The sequence below is a fragment of the Cucurbita maxima genome, unplaced genomic scaffold (genome assembly GCF_002738345.1).
Source record: "Cucurbita maxima cultivar Rimu unplaced genomic scaffold, Cmax_1.0 Cma_Scf00029, whole genome shotgun sequence".
Taxonomy (NCBI): Eukaryota; Viridiplantae; Streptophyta; class Magnoliopsida; order Cucurbitales; family Cucurbitaceae; genus Cucurbita; species Cucurbita maxima.
In genome coordinates this window covers 752870-773147 of record NW_019272045.1, presented here as the reverse complement: position 1 = coordinate 773147, position 20278 = coordinate 752870, and the positions used below count along the sequence as shown (strand labels likewise).

At 36.4% G+C, this 20278-nt stretch overlaps 2 protein-coding genes across 4 annotated transcripts; one reads left to right on the top strand and one right to left on the bottom strand.

Annotated features, from left to right (window-relative positions):
* Window positions 1–4405: 4405 nt before the first annotated feature.
* On the bottom strand, window positions 4406–10475 carry LOC111465726 (INO80 complex subunit C). 3 transcript variants are annotated; one of them, XM_023110244.1, is made up of 5 exons: window positions 10407–10475; window positions 10083–10293; window positions 6182–6249; window positions 5909–6036; window positions 4406–4741 (listed from the first exon to the last, which is right to left on the bottom strand). In XM_023110244.1, the coding sequence occupies exons 2-5, from the start codon at window positions 10255–10257 to the stop codon at window positions 4738–4740; spliced, it is 375 nt and encodes a 124-aa protein (XP_022966012.1). In that variant the 5' UTR covers window positions 10258–10293; window positions 10407–10475; the 3' UTR covers window positions 4406–4737. The 3 variants fall into 3 exon arrangements, with proteins under 3 accessions (XP_022966012.1, XP_022966011.1, XP_022966013.1); XM_023110243.1 differs by having other exon boundaries at window positions 10083–10433; XM_023110245.1 differs by lacking the exon at window positions 4406–4741 and having other exon boundaries at window positions 5905–6036; window positions 10083–10434.
* A 1409-nt stretch (window positions 10476–11884) lies between these two features.
* On the top strand, window positions 11885–20007 carry LOC111465564 (GPN-loop GTPase 1-like). The gene is made up of 7 exons (XM_023110006.1): window positions 11885–12029; window positions 12729–12818; window positions 13695–13830; window positions 16495–16721; window positions 17766–18056; window positions 19152–19357; window positions 19443–20007. The coding sequence occupies exons 2-7, from the start codon at window positions 12735–12737 to the stop codon at window positions 19717–19719; spliced, it is 1221 nt and encodes a 406-aa protein (XP_022965774.1). The 5' UTR covers window positions 11885–12029; window positions 12729–12734; the 3' UTR covers window positions 19720–20007.
* Window positions 20008–20278: the final 271 nt, after the last annotated feature.

Here is a 20278-nt window from a genome sequence, read left to right as displayed (position 1 = left end):
CGGTCATACCCTACTCATATGAAGCACTATTTATTGGAATCGAACTGATGGGCATCTCCCAATCGAGTAGGGTAGGTCCATAAGCTCGGTTAAGTTATCTCCAAGTAATTGTAATCGTCTTTATGTTGGAGGTGTTACTCCTAAGGAATCTTAGAGTCATCTCCATGCAATTTGACGAGATATCCTAAGGATAATTCACGATTCACCTTGGAGCATTTGAATCTGAGAAAACTCATAATCAGCTCAAAAGGTTTGATGAACCATTCTTAGGGTTATTTTGGAAGACGAAAGGAAAGTCACCCAATAGGGACTGAAGAGCAACATCTCGAGAAGACATGTTCAATTAGAGGGTTATACTCCCAAATTTGGTTCCTTATATCGAGACTATAACCACTCAAAGTACAACTATAATTCCAAAAAGACAAAATAAACCCAACAACGATCAAACTTGAGGAAACACAAGGGACTCGAGATCAAAAGGGAGGAATTGGATCGACTGCCAAGAGGATACGCGTCATGCATATCGAAGAGTAGGAATTGGATCTTTATTGCTTTTAATTTTTTATTCCCTCGTTCTCCTCCCCACCCAATGTGGGATATCACAATCCACCACCTTTAGGGTCCAGCGTCCTTACTGGCACACCGTCTCGTATCTCGTTGGCACTTGTTCCTTTCTCCAATCGATGTGGAACCTCCACCAAATCCACTTCATTTAGGGCCAGTGTCCTTACTGGCACACCGCCTCATGTCTACCCCCTTCAGGGAAGAGCCTCCTTATTGGCACATCGCTGGATGTCTGGCTCTAACATCATTTGTAACGACCCAAGCCCACCACTAGCAGATATTATTCTTTTTAGGTTTTACCTTTCAAGCTTCCACTTTAAAACGTGTCTGCTAGGGAAAGGTTTCCACACCCTTATAAAGGGTATTTCGTTCTCCTTCCCAACCAACGTGGGATATCACATTAATGTTCAAACCTTAGTTTTCAAACTTATTAAATTACATAGACCAAATCTTTAGGATAAAATTTTAAATTATATGAATATTAATTAGTATATGTTAAGCACACATAAAGGAAGATATTAATTATTATAATATTGAAAAGGAAAAAAAAATTATTATTATTAATGGACGTGAAGGCTGAATTAATTAAATCTTATAAACCAAAATTAGGCCATATCCCACAAGTGCTACTTTAAGTTTTCATTTAATTTTTTTTTTTTTTAAATATTCATTCATAACGTTTTTGCAAAGTAATAGTCCTTTTCGATATATTTATTAGATTAAATATTTCAAATATTTCAATAATATCCTTAAAATTTAAAAAAAAAATCTCAAAAATATTCTTATTGTTAATTTTAAATGAAAGTCGTTACTAATTTGTTTCAAAAATGCTCTTGAACTTTACAAAGTTTTATTAATATTTTTTAATTTAAAAAAAAATCAAAAATACGGTTAATACTATTTGAAAAAATACCCATAAAATTGTAAAATTAACGTTAACGTCATATATACATATTGTCAATATATGAACAAAAATAGTCTATCGACACGTCATTGATTATGTACAAACGTTTTAATGTAATTTTGAAAAATTCATGAATATTTTTTAAACGTCGTGCTAACATTTTTTGAAATTTTTAAAAAATTGAAAAACAGTATTTTTTTTTTTTAAATAAAGTATTAATAGTTTTCATTTAAGGGTATTTTTTAGATTTTTTAAATTTAAAGGTATAGTTGAAACTCGACACAAAAATACAAATTTCAAGAGTATTTTTATTTATTTAACTTATATTATTAATACAAAAAAAATTATAAAATATATTCGATATGGTATGAAATGGGTTCAAATTATTGTTTTTGTAACGAAAAGTTCAATACAATTTTAAGTTATTAATATTCGTAAAATTTTAACGTTTATTAACCGTTAATTCTTTGAACTCGAGTCTCCAATGGTAATGATTATAAACAGTTGAAATGAGAAACCAAGTTAAGGTGACAACAGGGATAAATTTCTCGACATAATTGATTGAAGAAAAAAATATAAGACGAACGATTTTTTCGTTCGTTGGTTCGTTATCTACTTATTCGATGTGTTAGATGAACACGACTCTCCACAATGGTATGATATTGTTCACTTAGAGCATAAGCTCTCATAGCTTTGTTTTGGGCTTTTCCAAAAGGCCTCAACCAATGGAGTTAGTATTCCTCACTTATAAATCCATGATCATTCCCTAAATTAGTCGATGTGAGACTTTCATCATCCAACACCTCCCCTCGAACAAAGCACGCCTCCCCTTAATCGAGGCTTGACTCCTTTGGAGTCTTAGTCATTTTTTACTGCCTTCGCACCTTCAAGGAAGCTTGACTCCTTTTTTCTTTTTAGAGTCTTTTGTACGACATTCGAGGATTTGCCAATATATTGGCATGGCTAAGTTTAGGGCATGATTCTGATACCATGTTAGATGAACACGACTCTCCACAATGGTATGATATTGTCCACTTTGAGCATAAGCTCTCATGGCTTTCCTCAGCCAATGGAGTTAGTATTCCTCACTTATAACCCATGATCATTCCCTAAATTAGCCGATATGGACTTTCATCATCCAACACGATGCACTATGCCAATAAATTTTAAAATAAAAAATAAAAATTGTGGTTCGAAATCCAATGGCCCGAATGCAACTAGAAAGTTTTTTTTGGGCTAAGTGGAAAAAATAAATAATAAAAATTAAGGAAAAAAAAAGTTGCTTTATGAATAATTGGGTCACCAAAATTATAAAAATGGTTTCTTCTGTTGAAACTGCTTTAATGATGTCATCAATGACGTCATAATGCTTTTGAGCCTTTTCCATTGTTTATCCCATTATTTGTGTTTTTTTTTTTTCAATAAAGTTGGAAAGGATTCGAGAGTAATTTTAAAATTATTAAAAAAATACTTTTATTATTATATTTAATAATTCTTTAATTATTTAAAATTAATTTAATATTTAATTTTGTCTTCTAATCATAGAAATTAATTTTAAAATTAAAGATATGTTTTGAAGTGATGATTTTAATCAATTTTAGTTTATTATTAAATTGTGTGATTAGTTTATTGTGTTTTTTTTTTTAAAAGTCAAACTTTTAAGTAAATTTAAAATAAAATAAAAAAAAAAAAAAGTGGCTTTATTTGCTACCTAACATTGGAAAATAAAAATAAAATAAAAACTTTAGTGATCCAAAATCACTTTGTGACAAACACACTCAAAGTAGGTTTAATTTATACCATATTCCTCAACTTTTGTATTTATCCTATTTTAATCTCAATTTTCTTTTTTAAAATTATGTTTTTTTTTTTCTGTATAATAAATTATCCAAAAATTTAAAAAAATCATAATTTTTTTTTTTTTTTTTTTGAGTTTCTAATATTTTGCTCAACAAAATAAGAAAATTGGCGACAGTAATATTTATATAAGTTAAAATTTTCAAAAAAATCAAATAGTTAATAGTGGAACGGTTCGATGAAAATCCCACGTTAATTTAGGGAATGATTATGAGTTTATAATTAAATAATAATATTTTTATTGTATGAGGTCTTTTGCGGGAGCCCAAAGCAAAGTCATGAAAGCTTATGCTCGACAATATCATACTATTGTGGAGAGTCGTTCATAAACTTTTTATCTAATTAGAAATGTTTTTAATGTTACATATTTGAAGCTTAAAGTAATTGTTTTAACCATTAGCCCAAAGCCTAAAATTAACAGATATTGTCTGCTTTTGATCCGTATCATTGAGGATTCCAGACCTTTATAAAAAAAAGGATGATTTTAAAACATGTTTGTTAGGTAGAGGATTTCCATACCTTTATAAAAAAAGGATGATTTTAAAACATGTTTGTTAGGTAAAATCTCGTTGTAAATGTTACAAATTTAAAATCAAATTTTAAAAACTCATAAATTAGAAGTAAGAAAATTACAAGTCTCAAAACCCACGGGATAGGAATAGAGAAAGAGGGAAAAAACGAAGATTTCACATAGTACTTTTGATTGAAAAATCAATCTGATTTATTTCGTACCTTTCGCTCAATGAAAATATGGGTCAGATTCTACCGGATCAAACCTATGGGACTTAAGGAATGATCGAAGGGAATAAAAAAAGAAAAAAAAGAGGGAAAAATAAGTAAATAAAAATGACGTAGAAGAGCCCAGATTCCAAATGAATGAAAACGTGACTAAATTGGTCCCATAGAAGTAAGAAAATTACAAATCTCAGTCTTTTGAGACGGCTAGATGACATAAACCATCACGTGCAGTTATTTTCTTTTTTAAAACAAGGTATCAAATCTCCTTTCTAAACCATAACGGGTCCTTTCATCGAATCATGTCATTTGTTCGTCGAATCATGCATGATCAAACAATATTTGTACAATAAACGTGACATATCATTATTTAGTTACCGACATGGATGGTACATAGAAGTCCTAGAAATCATTCAAGATTCGAGGTATAGAACCGAGTTTTAAGCCTTTAATTTCCTTCAACTGCAATCCCATTAGGGGGATGTTTTCAGCTTGGAGAGTTTTAAGGCTAATAGTTCCAAAGGCAAACATAAAATGTATTCCAAGACCATTTAATACACAAAATGATTGAATCAATACACAAATGATACATTTAAGTATTCACACTGCATTTTCTGCCACGAGATGGAGGGCTCGTTCGACACCGAGCTAATCGGCAATAGAAAAGCAGTATCTCCTCACCTGTAAGAGTTAGATGCATCGGATTGAAGTACTCAGCCAAACATAGAACTTGTGAGATAAAACTCCAAGAAGCAGTTAAGCAGGAAGATATTCTAATGAAAACTCAGTATTTCAGAACCCATTCATATCACTAAATATATGATGCTTTTCAGGGCTCGACGTGACATGATTTCTACTTAAGAAACAAACCAAAGAAACAGCCTAGATTATTGGTTGAATATCGAACACATCAACTATAGAACTGCGTGGGGTTTTGAGACCAATATTCATATCGATTCCTTAAAGTTATTTTTCCAAATAACTTGCACTAATTGGTGTATGGTTTAACTGCTCAAGCCCACCGCTAGTAGATATTGTCCTCTTTGGGCTTTCCCTTTCGGGCTTTCCCTCAAAGTTTTTATAATACGTCTGCTAGAAGAGGTTTTCACACCCTTATAAAGAACGTTTCATACTCCTCCCCAACCGATGTGGGATCTCACAATCCACCTCCCTTCGGGGCTCAGCGTCATCGCTGGCACTCGTTCCCTTCTCCAATCGATGTAGGACCCTACAATCCACCCCCTTTTGGGGTCCAGCATCCTTGCTAGCACACCGCCTTGTGTCCACCCGCCTTCAAAGCTCAGCCTCCTCGCTAGCACATCGTACGATGTCTATCTCTGATACTATTTGTAACGGCTCAAGCCCACCGCTAGCAAATATTGTCCTCTTTGGGCTTTCCCTTTCGAACTTCCCTTCAAGATATTTTTAAAACGTGTTTGCTAGAGAGAGGTTTCCACATCCTTAAAAAGAATGCTTCATTCTCCTCCCCACCAATGTGGGATCTCACATATAGTATCTGGGTGCATACAAGGTGCATAGAGGCAAAAGCTCCTCATCACTTCGCCATTGAATTCTTAATACCTTGAATCTTTAGCTAAGACTTGATAAAAAAAAATGGAGTCTGCCTCTTTCGGATCCGCATAGATGAAAGAAGATGGCAGTCAACAAGTGATTGTTTTTTCAGCTTAAATATAGGAAAGGAAAAGATTACTCAAAACTGAATGAAATTTAATGTGTTCAACTAGCTACCAGGGCATGTGACATCATCTAAATTCCATGTTCAAAGACGGTGTCAATGGTAATGATTAAAGATGAAGTGATCTTATAAAAAGAAACTTCAGAAATTACCTTAAAACAACAGCTGCATTTCTCATGGCCAAATACCTCTGAACGTACTCATTAGGAAGTGATCTTATGACCTTGAAGATATCAGCATTTGCATATCGAAGAGTAGTCCTGGGATCATAGTATGGTGCCTGAATAATAACAACGTCACTTCCTGAAGTGATTTCAAAAAGGGTATCTTTTTTTTTTCTTTTTTTTTTGAAGAGAACAAAGAAATTAATTGTTGTTCGAGTTTAGAAAGCAATGTTGAGTCATAAACTGCCAAAAGTCACATACCTCATATCCTGTTATATCACAAATTTTCTTGCATGGATGCATTGAGGGAGGTGACTCGATATTAACATCTGAAAAACGAATGAAAGGAACAATTTATACTCATTTAGTATAAAATTCAAAACTTTCAATAAGGGGTATAAAAGTATAAAATTCCAAGACTGCTTAGTTTTTTAATGTGTTATTGCCAATGAAAACATCAATACTCGTTAAGAGACCCAAAAACAGCAGATTTATTGCTCTCTCCTACTGGGTTGGTGCCTCCTTGATCAGAGGGAGGAAACTAGCTCCATCACACTAGTTCAACACACGGAAAAAGCTCAGGAAAGCAGAACTCATTTCATTGGCGGAAAAGGAAGAGCAATCTTGGAGACAAAAATGTAAGAAAACTATGGTTAGAGAAAGGTGACATAAACTCCAAATTTTTCCATCGTATCATGGCTACAAAGAAACGAAAGAGTACCATCATGGAAATTTTATCCACACAAGGCAGAAGTTGTTTAGTAAACGAAAAAGAAATTGTATCAGAATTTATGTCCTTTTACACGTCCTTATAAACAAAGGACAATGCCCTCTGCGAATTTCCCCATGATCTTGACTGGAATCCTATTGATCAACAGCAAACTGCCTCCCTCGAGGTATGTATATGTATATGTAGCCATTAACACAGTACATGTATGTAATATGTAGCCATAAATGTCATGAGCATGAAGCAAGACAGTTTATGGTTTTACAAAATGTTTAGGTATGAGAGTAGCTAGCCTTCCTGAATTTGGAAGGACTGTCAAGTATGGTGCTCTTTTGCACCCTTGGGCACACAGACATAACATAGTTAGTTCCTAAAAGTTTGGTGTCCACACACATTACGAACTGAGTAGGAGATCAAAATGGCTCAAAGAAAATGGGGGGAAAGAATGGAGACCATGGAGATGAAAATGCAAGAAATGAATGAGGAATTGCAAAGACTCCTACAAATAAAAAAAGTGATGGAACACCTTGCAAAAAGTGTGTTGAGGTGACGGTACTAACCACATAGCATGACATCCAATAAACTAATGCTATAATACTCCCGAAATAACCCATAATAAAACAGAAATCAATGGCGTACTTAGGGTAGGAGAAACAGTTGGTAGAAGAGGAGAAGCACACAAAAGGGAGAGTACATGAACCACCGGAGACCTCGAGAATACAGAAAGGAGAGAACCACATGGAAGAAAAAAATAATGAGCATCTAGATTGGAGTAATTTCAACAATGCCAATTATTTTTGTGAGATCCCACATTGGTTGAGGAGGAACGAAGCATTCTTTATAAGGGTGTGGAAACCTCTCCCTAGCAGATGCATTTTAAGAACCTTGAGGGAAAGCCCAAAGAGGACAACATCTGCTAGCGATCGGCTTGTGCTGTTACCATTTTAGATGAGAACCCAACAGATGGCTATCTCAAAATCCATCAATTTTTTAATTTGAAGAAGCTGACTGTGGTGATAGCGATACTTCATAGCAAAGCTCTACCTTGGTAAACAATCCATGATCAACTCTATCCCCTTTATGTAACTAAGAATCCTCTTTGCGAAGTTGTGGGATATAAAAATGCATAGGATTTCCAAGAAATCCTTCGATTTCTTCCGGAGCCACTACAAAGAAGTTCCAGGAGTTACAAAGGAAACTTCGAGGTTCAATCCACTTTTGTATCTTATTGAACAAAAGTGGTGATATTGTTCCTACATTGATCAAGAATTTTGATTTTTGGGAAGTATCATGATCATCCAATAAGAAAGGTTTCAATTTCTTCGCTTTCGTGTCTCTCTAAAATTGCAGTCATGGGTGATGTCTCTAGTACAAATCCAGGATGGCCCAGCTATGCCAAGGAATGGTGGTTTCATAATTGGCTGGAGAGTGTTCATTATGTTTCCAACTCTCCCTTCAGGGGGAGCTTGTGTGGGCGATTCTTGGCCATCAAGAAGAAACGATGTTGTCAAAGAGCATGACAACTTGTCAGGGAGATGCTTAAAGGAGCTTTCATTAATAATTGGACCTGGTAAGTTTACCAAAAACAGCTTTCACAACCACAAAAGCCACTATGCATTTCTTGTGATGCCCTTCAATTTGTCCCGTTGTTGGCTTCCCAAGCATTAATGAACCACAAAGATTTTGTTCTTACCTTTTTATCCAAAAATATGAATGAATATACAGGAACATGGATTGAAAAAACAGCCCAACAAAGGAAGCACCATAAGCTAAAAAATGAACTTCAATTCAAAAGAATAAAGCTAAACCAACCAATACAGAAAGACCATAGTCACCGAGATCAATATGGAGGCGTTAAACTTAATAATCTCCCGTAACTCCCCCACAGATCTCTCGCCTCTCCGAAAATTCTATGGTTCCTCCCCATCCAAATCCTCCAAATAATGGGAGGGAAGAAACAAGTCTTCCATAGAATGTTGCCTTTCCCACTAATAGGAGGAAACAACAATCCCTATTCCAAACCAAAGACATTTCAAAAGCTGCCAAAAAAGGTCCAAATCGACTAAGCAGTTTGGCAATGTAATAGCCCAGCCCACCGCTAGCAGATATTGTCCTCTTTGGATTTTCCCTTTCAGACTTCTTCTCAAGGTTTTTAAAACGTGTTTGCTAGAGAGAGGTTTCCACACCTTTATAAAGAATGTTTTGTTCTCCTTCCCAACCGATGTGGGATCTCACAATCCACCCCCTTCAGGGCCCAACGTCCTCGATGGCACTCGTTCCCTTCTCCTATCGATGTGGGACCCTCCAATCCACCCCTTCAGAGCTTAGCTTCCTCGCTAGAACGCCACCTTGTATCCACCCCCTTTGAAGCTCAGCCTCCTCGCTGGCACATTGCTCGGTATCTGGTTTGATACCATTTGTAACAGCCCAAGCCCAAGCCCACCACTAGCAAATATTATCCTTTTTGGGCTTTCCCTTTCGGACTTCCCCTTAAAGTTTTTAAAACGCATATGCTAGGGAGAGGTTTCCACACCCTTATAAAGGATGTTTCGTTATCCTCCCTAACCGATGTGGGATCTCACAAGCAACCTTTCCAAAGACACTTCAAAAGCTTCCAGAAAAGGTCCAAATCGACTGAGCAGTCTAGCAACCTTTGGAGATAAAAGATGACAAAAGCTTCAAATTTGCTTCAAACATCTATGAATTGGTAGAACTTTGATATTGCTCATCTTAGATGACCTTGTTTTTCTCCTCTTAACTTTCTACTAATTCAATATTATATCATATGAGTTTATAATCAACCAATATTACCATTCTAAATTGAAAGCTTTAAAGAACATAAACTAAATTTTAAAAAATGCTCCAACATCAAGAACTAATTCATACATCTAACCTATTAAATAATTATCAAACAAAAACATCGCATCCCAATCCGCACATCAACCTCAAGGTTTTTAAAAAACGTCTGCTAGAGAGAGGTTTTCACACGTTATAAAGGGTATTTCGTTCTCCTCCTCAACCGATGTGAGATCTCACAATCCACCCCCTTCGGGTTCCAACGTCCTCGCTGACACTCATTCCCTTCTCCAATCGATGTAGAATCCTCAATCCACCCCCTTTGGAGCCAGCGTCCTTGCTGGCACACCAACTCGTGTTCACCCCTTCGGGGTTTAGCCTCCTCATTGGTGCATCGCTCGACGGCTCAAGCCCACCGCCAGCAGATATTGTCCTCTTTGGACTTTCCCTTTCAGGCTTCCCCTCAAGGTTTCCACAATGCATCGCCTTGGGAGAGGTTTCCACACTCTTATAAAGTGTTCCGTTCTCCTCTCCAACCGATGTGACAAATAAATTTACAGACAAATACCTTAGGTGTAATCAAATATGGGAGAAACTGTAAGAGACAAAATGATTAAAACTGAAAGAGAGAAATCTTACAGTTGGGTTCATCAGATGAGTAGTTGTGATAATTCTCGGCTTGAAGAATTTGCTTCAGATGCTTCCAGTGCCTGCCTCTGGATTGACCTTTCGGATACTTCTCGTACATTTGAATTCGCTTGAAATTCAGGTGAGTCGGCAACACTAACTCTGCTTCTATCACCTCCGGCTCCATCGTCAACTTCTATTAACGCCTTCTGGTTTCTGAAATCTTTCACGACATTCAAAGGTTATGAAGAAATTTCAAAGAAACAAAGCTCTATAGAAGCATAAAACCCTACGCATTGCTCGACTCCATTAGCGGCCGGTTGAAAAATCTCCTACCTGTTATAATCAATCAAGACGACTGAGAAAATTGAGACGAACGATCTCCGATTTATTTAATTTCTTGAAATAAGTCATTTTTAATTTCAGAATTTAACTCTCAATTTTATTTTATTTTAGTTCATGTTTTAGAATGAGTTATTATAATTAATTTATTGTTATTTTTTTAAATTAAATTAATAAAAATACCCTTCTAATTTTTTTCTCAAAAATATTTTTAAACTTTCAAAATTTTAATAATGCCATTAAAATTTTAAAAAAATTAAAAAATATATCAAACTCTCAAACTTTTATTTTATTAATTATTCACGTACAACGAAAATAAACAAAGGAATGGTGAACGATTCGGAATCTGAATACAGCACTTATATGCACTGACATTCTCATGTGACATGGTCATGTTATTTACTCATCGAAAGTTCCTATGATTGAACCACCGAAAAAAAGTGCACATCGTTGGTATACGTGCTAACTTTCATTCCTTTAAGTCTCTTTTAGTCCTTCTATCCTCAGGATCATATCATTAGAATGTGATATTGATTCATTTATGAATCCCTCTTAAGACGTAACAAAAAACATGTATGAGTTCCATTAAACATACATTTGAGACATGGGTATCGTCTAATTTAGCATAAAAGTACGTTATTGTGTGTCTCCCTCAAGTTGTGCGTACTCCTTAAGGAGGCCAGGTCGACCTAAGTTGGCATCGACTTGGCGTGACAAGGGTGTGCTACCACATGTGCTGGGTCATGTTATATGTAAGCCTAACACATCTACGGTGTGTAGATGCGCCTCAGTTCAACCGTCTTTATTTCATCATCCATAAACATTACAAATAAGGAGTTTAAATTTATCTTTTCTCATACTCGTTTTGTTATGCAACAACTCTCACGATAAGCATACACAATCATCGGTAGTAAATGTAAAGAACATCGATCCCATCGAATCTTTATAGACTTTTTAAAAGACTAAAAAGAACTAATAACTTAATAGGTTACTTATTTACTAAAATTATTAATTAATAAAGATTGATTTGCATAGTTATACCTAATTACATAATAATTAATTAATTCAAATGTTTTAATAACTATAATTAATAAAATAGTATATTGTAATAATTATCATATTTGATAAAAATTATAATTATATCTCATTTAAAATAATTTAATCACCGTATTTAATTTTTGAAATACAAGATGTATAATTAATTTTTTTTTATTTTAATTAGTATCCTACTTTTTAAACATTAAAAATAAATTTTTTAATTAAAATCATTCATTTAAGAATTATTATTAAGACTATGGTTAAATAAATAAATAAATAAATAAAACGTAAAATTTAAACTATAATATACTTAAAAACTAAATTAAAATAAAAAGTTAAAATTTGTTTAATAAAAATAAAATATTGTATGCGAAAACTGAATAAAAATACTAACCCATTTTATTTAGAATGGGTCCGTTATACAGCAAATTTACAAGAATTTGCCTATCCAATCAAAATAAACCCTTGACCTCTCATTTTCTTCCCTCCGGCTACTCCTTCCATTCCCTTTCAGCAGCTCAGTGCCGCCGCAGCCTTCCTCCCAACGTTTTGGCACTTATTTTCTACTCTTTATTACTGGTACTTTCCCATTTTTCATCTATGTCTTCCTTTTTTGATCGCTTGAGAACTCAAACGAGGACAATAAATGAGTTGTTTTTGCTTATTTTTTTAGTAACAATTGCTGAATAGCAATGGAAAAGTAATCCTTCCTGGGAAGAATTGGGACTTCTCGAACTTCCGCGTGCTACCCTCTGCCTTTTGATTTCTTGCATGTGTCTGTCAATTTAGGGAATTGGGTTTTGCCCAATAAAGAAGGGAGGAAATTGTTTTGATCGACTGAAGAACTTCCTCTGCAGATTAGAGTTGGTTTGATGAGTTTATGAATTAAATTTATGGTCGTCTAGATGTATGCTGGCGTTTTAGGGGCTGTTTGTTAGGTTATGGAGCCTAATATCGTGTAGTTTCTTAGATAGAATCTTATCTATTCTCATATTTAGTTTCTTAGATAGAATCTCTTCTCGTATGTAGTTCTTAAAATGGATTATCTTATGTATAACTACGGAAGTCATCGATATATAAACTCCTAGTCGCATGAAGTTTTCTATCTCGGTGTCTCTACTTATATTTCTACTTGCATCATTTTTCTTTTGTTCTTCATTTAGATTGAGTGTGTGAGTTGTGCAATCCTCGCACTGTTCTCGACCAACTAGGAGGAGGAAGGAAGAACAAGTTTGAGGCTTATTTCCTTGATTCATTAACTTTTGTTTGTTGTTTCAGCTGAAAATGGAGGTCGATTCTGATGTTACCAAACCACACGATGATGCCGGGTGCAAGCCAATGGAATCTGATGATTTAAATGCACATCAAGTACTTCTAAGTTCCTTAGTTATTTTTTTTTTTTCTTGTTTCTCTTGTGAATGTGAAAATCCTTTCTGTTTACTCGTTAGGTTGGAGATATTAAATAAGCATTGCGTTTTACTTTCTTTATTATATGTATATGTTTGGATCATTTTTGGACCATGTTCCAATAATTTGTTGAGTGGTTGTCTTGATTTGCGTTTTTTTAATATTTAGGAGAAGGGTAAAGAAAAAAAGGAAAGTGTGGATTTGTTTAAGAACTAAATATTGAGTTATAATCTTATTTTTGTCTTGTTTCTTCAAAAATATGTACAATAAGAAAGTTGGAGGCTAGTTATGAGTTAAGAAGTATTGATACAGATACAAGACACGGATATGACATGACGCAGACATTGTGACACGTACTTTTTAAAAATCAAAGACACAAACACGACAAAGATACATTTATTAAAATGTATATCATTTTTACACAAGAAGGAAATTCAATGTCCGTAAGCTTGTGCATCTAAATGCTTAAGAATATGAATTTGATATATTTTGCTCTCAATGTTATTGTATGTCTATTAAGTATATTTAATGATCGATATGTGCCTTACAAATATTATACCTATAATCGACTTTGTACTACTTAGTGTTAATGAGTGTCTGATACGTGTCCCACAAATGTCAGTGTGTCCAATTGTTTGACCCTTGTTGGACATGGACATGCTAGCCAAACTAAAGTTGCCGTGCTTTTTAGGTTATAAGATTTTAAAAAAGACATTGGGTTTTACTTTCTATGTGTGTTTGTGTGATTCGGTCCGTTTCAACTGCCTTGTTCCAATAATTTGTTAAGAACTCAAGATCTTTTCTTGATTTGTAGTCTTTTTGGTATTTGATATTAAGGATAAGGGTAAAGCTAAAGAGGAGCTTGCTGATTCAATTAAGAACTTAAATATTGAAGAATCATCTAGGCAGGCAGGGTCTTCAGCCACAAACTTCAGGCGAAAACCAGTTATTATCATTGTCATAGGAATGGCAGGTAATTTTCAATGAAAATTCTTGTCGCTGTTGGAGTTTGGATGCATATTAAATATTTGAACTTATTTATGGTTTTTACCCCATGGTTTATGATGTTTGTCACTTCCAAAAAGTAAAATTAATAAATCCCCTATTTCATGTGGGATGGACACACTTCTGCTAGCTAGTTTTTTGAGTGTACCTACCCATGTTCCTTCATTTTTCTCGAATCTCATATGGTGTGCCCAAGACCATTTAGGTACTGTTGAACTTTTTCTAGGACCAAATTGAGGAGGTTCTACCTGGTGAGGTGGGGTTTTGTCACCGTTTCCAAGGAGCTCAGAAGCTCGAGCGTAGGAAATATGAGTGAGTAAATATTGCCTCCTTCCTAAAGGGATCTGGAGGTTCCATTAGGACTCGAGGCTCCTCAGTATAAGGATCATGTTAATATAAAACAGTCAAATCTCTTGGAAACTTCTTAGGCAATCTAAGGCCCGGGTTTTGATATCATGTTAGGTTTTTTATCTTCTTTTCCACGCTTCTAAGTGTTTTCAATATCTTCTGTACGGTTGAGGCTAGAACGAAATAGAAAAATGATACAAGATAGATAAGAGAGTTTTAGTGAGTTATAAAGCAGAGGTTTTATAAAAGGAATATAGTGTGGAAAAGAGCTAGTTTGTTTGTTTATTTAGAGATATACATCTTTGTCTTTGGAGTTGATTGTCTTTGTTCTACAAAGGCTTGTTTATTTCTTCTTGTTCTTGTATCATTTTCAATTGTAAAGAGGAACAATTTAGTGGCGCGCTTGGAAGATAAGTCATTGTGCATCTGTAACGGATGGGTAGATTTGAGATAAATTTGGGTTCATGGGTTCTTGCGGTTTAAATTAACATCTCCTTGAAGAAATATTTTAAAGGGTATCTTCACAAGTTGGTAATTTAGAGATCATAAAAGATCTGCAATATCAGTTTCTTGCTGATATAAAGTTGATATGAAGTTTTTGGTTTGAATAAGATTGTTTTACAAGTGGTGTTTCCCAAGCTCGTGATTTGTTTGTTGTCCCAACTATTGAGTTTGCTGGGTTACACGAAGTTGCTGGTTGTTTTAATGATTTATTTGATATTTGGAGCGGAAGACATCGCAGAGTCCTTGAGATGGTCATGAGTTTGGTATTGCTGTTTTGGATTGTTTTGCTAGATATATAGCAGGATCTTGAGATCTAATTGTTGGGAAAAAAACGGCTCGTTTGCTCGCTTTTGGATCTTTTAGTTGGTTCCCTATTTGTTTCATGTATTTAGTTTTGTTGGTCGTTTTTCCATGTAAGCTCTTGCTACTCATTTTTTTATTTTTCATTTCATCAATGAAAACTTATGCTTCCTTTCGAAAAAAGAATCTCTGGGATATTATGTAATAGCCCAAGCCCACTGCTAGTAAATATTTTCCTCTTGGGCTTTCCCTTTCGGGCTTCCATTCAAGGTTTTAAAATGTGTTTGCTAGGGAGAGGTTTCCACACCTTTATAAATAATGCTTCATTCTCCTCCCCAACCAATGTGGGATCTCACAATCGACCCCCCTTCAGGGCCCAGCATCCTCGCTATTGTAAATTGTCATAAGTTTTGATTTGATTTGGTTATTTGGATTAGATTTGATTTGGTTTTTGGATTAGATTTGATTTGGTTATTTGAATTAGATTTAGTCATACCAGGGTTTAGTTATATATCGAGATTTGATATCGGAATTTGATATCGGGATTTGGGAGAGTTTTGAGGGCCACATTGTATTTCTTGAGTGACATATTGGTGAGAGTGAGTTTGTAGTGTGAGAGTGAGGTATTCACTTGTAACACTTGGTTTATTAGTGATTGGTTGCTACTCGTGGATGTAGGGGAACTTTTTCTCTCTGAATCACGTAAATATCTTGGTGTCTCTTTGTGTAATTCCGTTCATTGGTGTTGTGAGTACATTTGTTCCACTTTCGGCACACAACACTCGCTGGCACTCGTTCCTTTCTCCAATTGATGTGGGACCCTCCAATCCACACTCCTTTGGGGCTCAGCCTCCTCGCTGGCACATCACCCGGTGTCTGGCTTTGATACCATTTGTAATAGCCCAAGCCCACTGCTAGTAGATTTCATCCTTTTTGGGCTTCCCCTCAAGGTTTTTTAAACGTGTCTGTTAGGGAGAGACTTCCACACCTTTATGAATAATCCTTCGTTCTCCTCCCCAACCGACATGGGATCTCACACATTGAGGCTTAGTTTATTTTGTGATTCAGAAACGAGTTTCTAAAAAAACATGGAATGCAATATGAAACGAGTTTTTAGATGGATTGTTGTTTTGAAACCCCATTTCCAAAAATAAGTTTACCAAGTAACCCAAGAATTCTTATGAATGTCATGGCATTTGGTCATTTATCAAAGCTAGTCTTCTGATGATTTGGATTGGAAAGGAATAGGAGGATCTTCAAAAGGTTAATACAAGCTGTTTTGTTGTGTGGGGTACTGCGTTTGGTCTCGATCTTTTGTAATTATGATTTCTTGGTGCCAATTGGTAGATTTTTTTCGTCTTCTTTCTTGGCTTTTACAGGCTTCTACCAGCCGTGTTCGTTTTATTTTCCTAAAGGAACGCTCGTTTTCTTAAAGAAATGTTATATAGTTGTGAAAATTTAGTTTTTTTTCTTTTTCCAGGAAGTGGGAAGACGACCTTTCTTCATCGTCTGGTGTGCCACACACAGGCATCAAATATCAGGGGTTATGTAATGAACCTTGATCCAGCAGTAATGACACTACCTTATGGTGCAAATATCGATATAAGAGACACCGTGCGGTACAAGGAAGTGATGAAGCAATTTAATCTTGGGCCCAATGGAGGAATTTTGACTTCACTTAACTTGTTTGCTACAAAATTTGATGAGGTGAAAGTTCATATGGGTCTCTTTCTATTATGTTCTTTTTTCCATCACAACAATCAACATGGTAGGCATAGCCAATTTCCCCTCCCCTCCTATGATCTTTTCGGTGGTTATTGTGTGTTCAGGATGTTAATTGTTTGTAAAAGTCTAAGCCTACCGCTAGCAGATATTGTCCTCTTTAGGCTTTCCCTTTCAGGCTTACCCTCGAGGTTTTTCAAATGTGTCTGCTAGGGAGAGGTTTCCACACCCTTATAAAGAATGCTTCGTTCTCCTCCCCAACCGATGTGAGATCTCACAATCCACCCCCCTTCAGGGCCCAGCGTCCTCGCTGGCACTCGTTCCTCTCTCCAATCGAAGTGAGATCTCACAATCCACCCTCCTTTGGGGCCCAACATTCTCGTTGGCACTCGTTCCTCTCTCCAATCGATGTAGGATCTCACAATCCACCTCCCTTTGGGGCCCAACATTCTCGCTAGCACTCGTTCCTCTCTCCAATCGATGTGGGATCTCAGATCCACCCCCCTAAGTGGCTTAGCGTCCTCGCTGGCACACCGCCCTGTGTCCACCCTCCTTCGTGGCCCAACGTCCTCGTTGAAACATTGCCCGGTATCTAGCTCTGTCTGATACCATTATGACAATCCAAGATCACCGTAGCGAATATTGTACTCTTTGAGCTTTCCCTTTCGGGCTTCCCTCCAAGGTTTTTAAAACACGTATGCTAGGGAGAGGTTTTCACACTCTTATAAAGAATGCTTCGTTCTCCTCCCCAACCGATGTGGGATCTCATATTTTTTTCATCATTTGTTTTCTGAACGGTAAAAAGGGAGATTTAATGCTTTGTTAAGTTCATGAATTGTTTTAACAGAAGAAACAAGTTCATGTATTAAAGCTTGTTTCTGTTTTTATGCTATATTTTCCTCATATCATGTGCATCAAGATATGACCTTACTTTAACTGGATCTGTACCATGGGTTGTGTAACTGCCCTTAAGTACAATTATATGCATTGAGTTGAGATTGATGACATATTTCCAATGTTGTGTATCAGGTAATTGGAGTGATTGAAAAGCGAGCAGATCAGCTTGATTATGTTCTTGTTGATACTCCTGGTCAGATTGAGATATTCACATGGTCTGCATCTGGAGCCATCATTACTGAGGCTTTTGCTTCAACGTTTCCCACTGTAATTGCTTACGTCGTTGACACACCTCGTTCATCTAGTCCCGTGACCTTCATGAGCAACATGCTTTATGCCTGTTCTATCCTCTATAAGACAAGGTTACCAGTTGTGTTGGTTTTCAATAAAACCGATGTGGCAAAACATGAGTTCGCTTTGGAGGTAATTTGTCGGAGTAATTATAACCTTTCTTAATGATTATTTGTAAGAATAGAACGGATCACCTAATCGTTGACCCTCGTGTTATAGACCTACCCTTCAAGTTCTGAGTTTAAGTCGTTATAAACATAATAAGTTAAATGTCTCATTGTCTATGTTTATTAAGGTTGGTTTAAGGGAGGCGAAGTCTCTCAAAACTATTGTGGTTAGTCGGGTGAGTCATGTATGTGATACGAGGATTGAGCCTTTGACATTGTGGTTATTAAGGTTGCTTTCAGGGTGAGCAACACCTCCCAAAATTATAAGTCTTAGTGGTGTGGAGTTAGCCATGAGCAATGCTTTTGTGAGATCCCACATTGGTCGGAGAGGGCTACGAAGTATTCCTTGTAAGGGTGTGGAAACCTCTCTCTAGCAAACACGTTTTAAAACCGCGAGAATGGTTGGAGAGGTGAACAAAGCATTCCTTTTAAGGGTGTGAAAATCTCTCATTAGTAGACGCGTTTTAAAATTGTGAGGCTGACGATGATACATAACGGGCTAAAGTGGACAATAGCAGTGGGCTTGAGCTGTTACGAATGATATCATAGCTAGGCACCAAACGTTGTGTCAGCGAGGACGTTGAGTTTGTGAGATCCCACATTGGTTGGAGAGGGGAACGAAGCATCCTTATAAGGGTGTGGAAACCTCTTCCTAGCAGACGTGTTGTAAAACCGTGAGGCTTACGGCAATATGTAACGGGCAAAAGAGGACAATATTTGTTAGTGGTGGGCTTGAGTTGTTACGAATGGTATTAGAGCTAGGCACCGAACAGTGCGCCAACAAGGACGTTGATCCCCAATGGAGGTGGATCGTGAGATCCCACGTTGGTTGGAGAGGGGAACGAAACATAACTTATAAGGGTGTGGAAACCTTTATCTAGCAGACGCGTTTTAAAACCATGAGGCTGACAACGATACATAACCGGCTAAAGCGAACAATATCTGCTAGTGATGGGCTTGAGCTATTACAGCTTTGTGCACGTATTTCTCTTTTTAGATTATCATTATATTACAAAGCTCTAGAAATTTTAGACTGTTAAAGAAGAAATTATGCTTGCAGTGGATGGAAGACTTTGAAGCATTTCAAGCCGCAGTCAGTTCGGATACTTCTTACACCTCCACATTAAGTCAAAGTCTTTCCCTTGTGCTGGATGAGTTCTATAAGAACCTGAAATCTGTTGGAGTCTCTGCAGTTTCCGGCTTCGGAGTGGATTCTTTCTTTAAAGCAATAGAATCCAGCGCTGAGGAGTACATGGAAAACTACAAGTAATGATAACTTGACATCGGCCGTGCTGGTTCGAGACTTGCTTCAGTTCGATATTTACGCTACTTTTGGCTTTTTTATTTTCAGGGCAGAACTCGACAAGAGAATTGCCGAGAAGCAGCGATTAGAGGAAGAGCGTAAACGGGAAAACATGGAGAAGTTGAGGAAAGATATGGAGAGCTCCCGGGGACAAACCGTGGTTTTGAGCACCGGTTTGAAGGACGAGAAGAGTAAAACTAAGATGGTTGAGAACGAAGATGAAGAGATTGTCGATGAAGATGACGATGATTACGATAGATTTACCGAAGAGGAGGATGTCATCGACGAGGATGACGATGAAGAGGTTACTCGTTTCTCCTTTTAGTTGTGAAACGGACATGATTGCTTATGGGAAAGTTATTATGAAAATTGTGTATAGGTTTTACCGAGAAACGAGTCACTGGGTCAACCCGAACACGATATTCTGGCATTGTTTTCGACATTTGGACAAGGTTTCCTTCTTGGATGCTCTTGTGATACTTGATTTTTATGATGATTCATGCCATCTTGTCGGATTTTTGGTTTGGAAGCTTGCTTTGTATGGTAGTAATGTTGTACATTTGGATGGTTTTATGATGCTATTTATAAAATCAAACGATGAGAATTGATGTTCACTCGATATCGCTCTCGCTCTCTTTTTCGGACCCTTTCTATTCTCTTTCTAATATGGTTCCCATGACCTAGAAATCAATCACTAAACCAATTTGAGTACCCCCACATAGATTACTCCAATATAGCATGAAGTCGCTAACGCTGAGTTGACTCCTATGCTGTTTAGCTATGCCCTGTTTGGTCTCTTGACATAGTAGAGATTTCGTAGCACATCATGAACATCGGGTTAAGGGGCAGTTGAGCTACTCAAGTGAAACGCCCTACCTTACTAC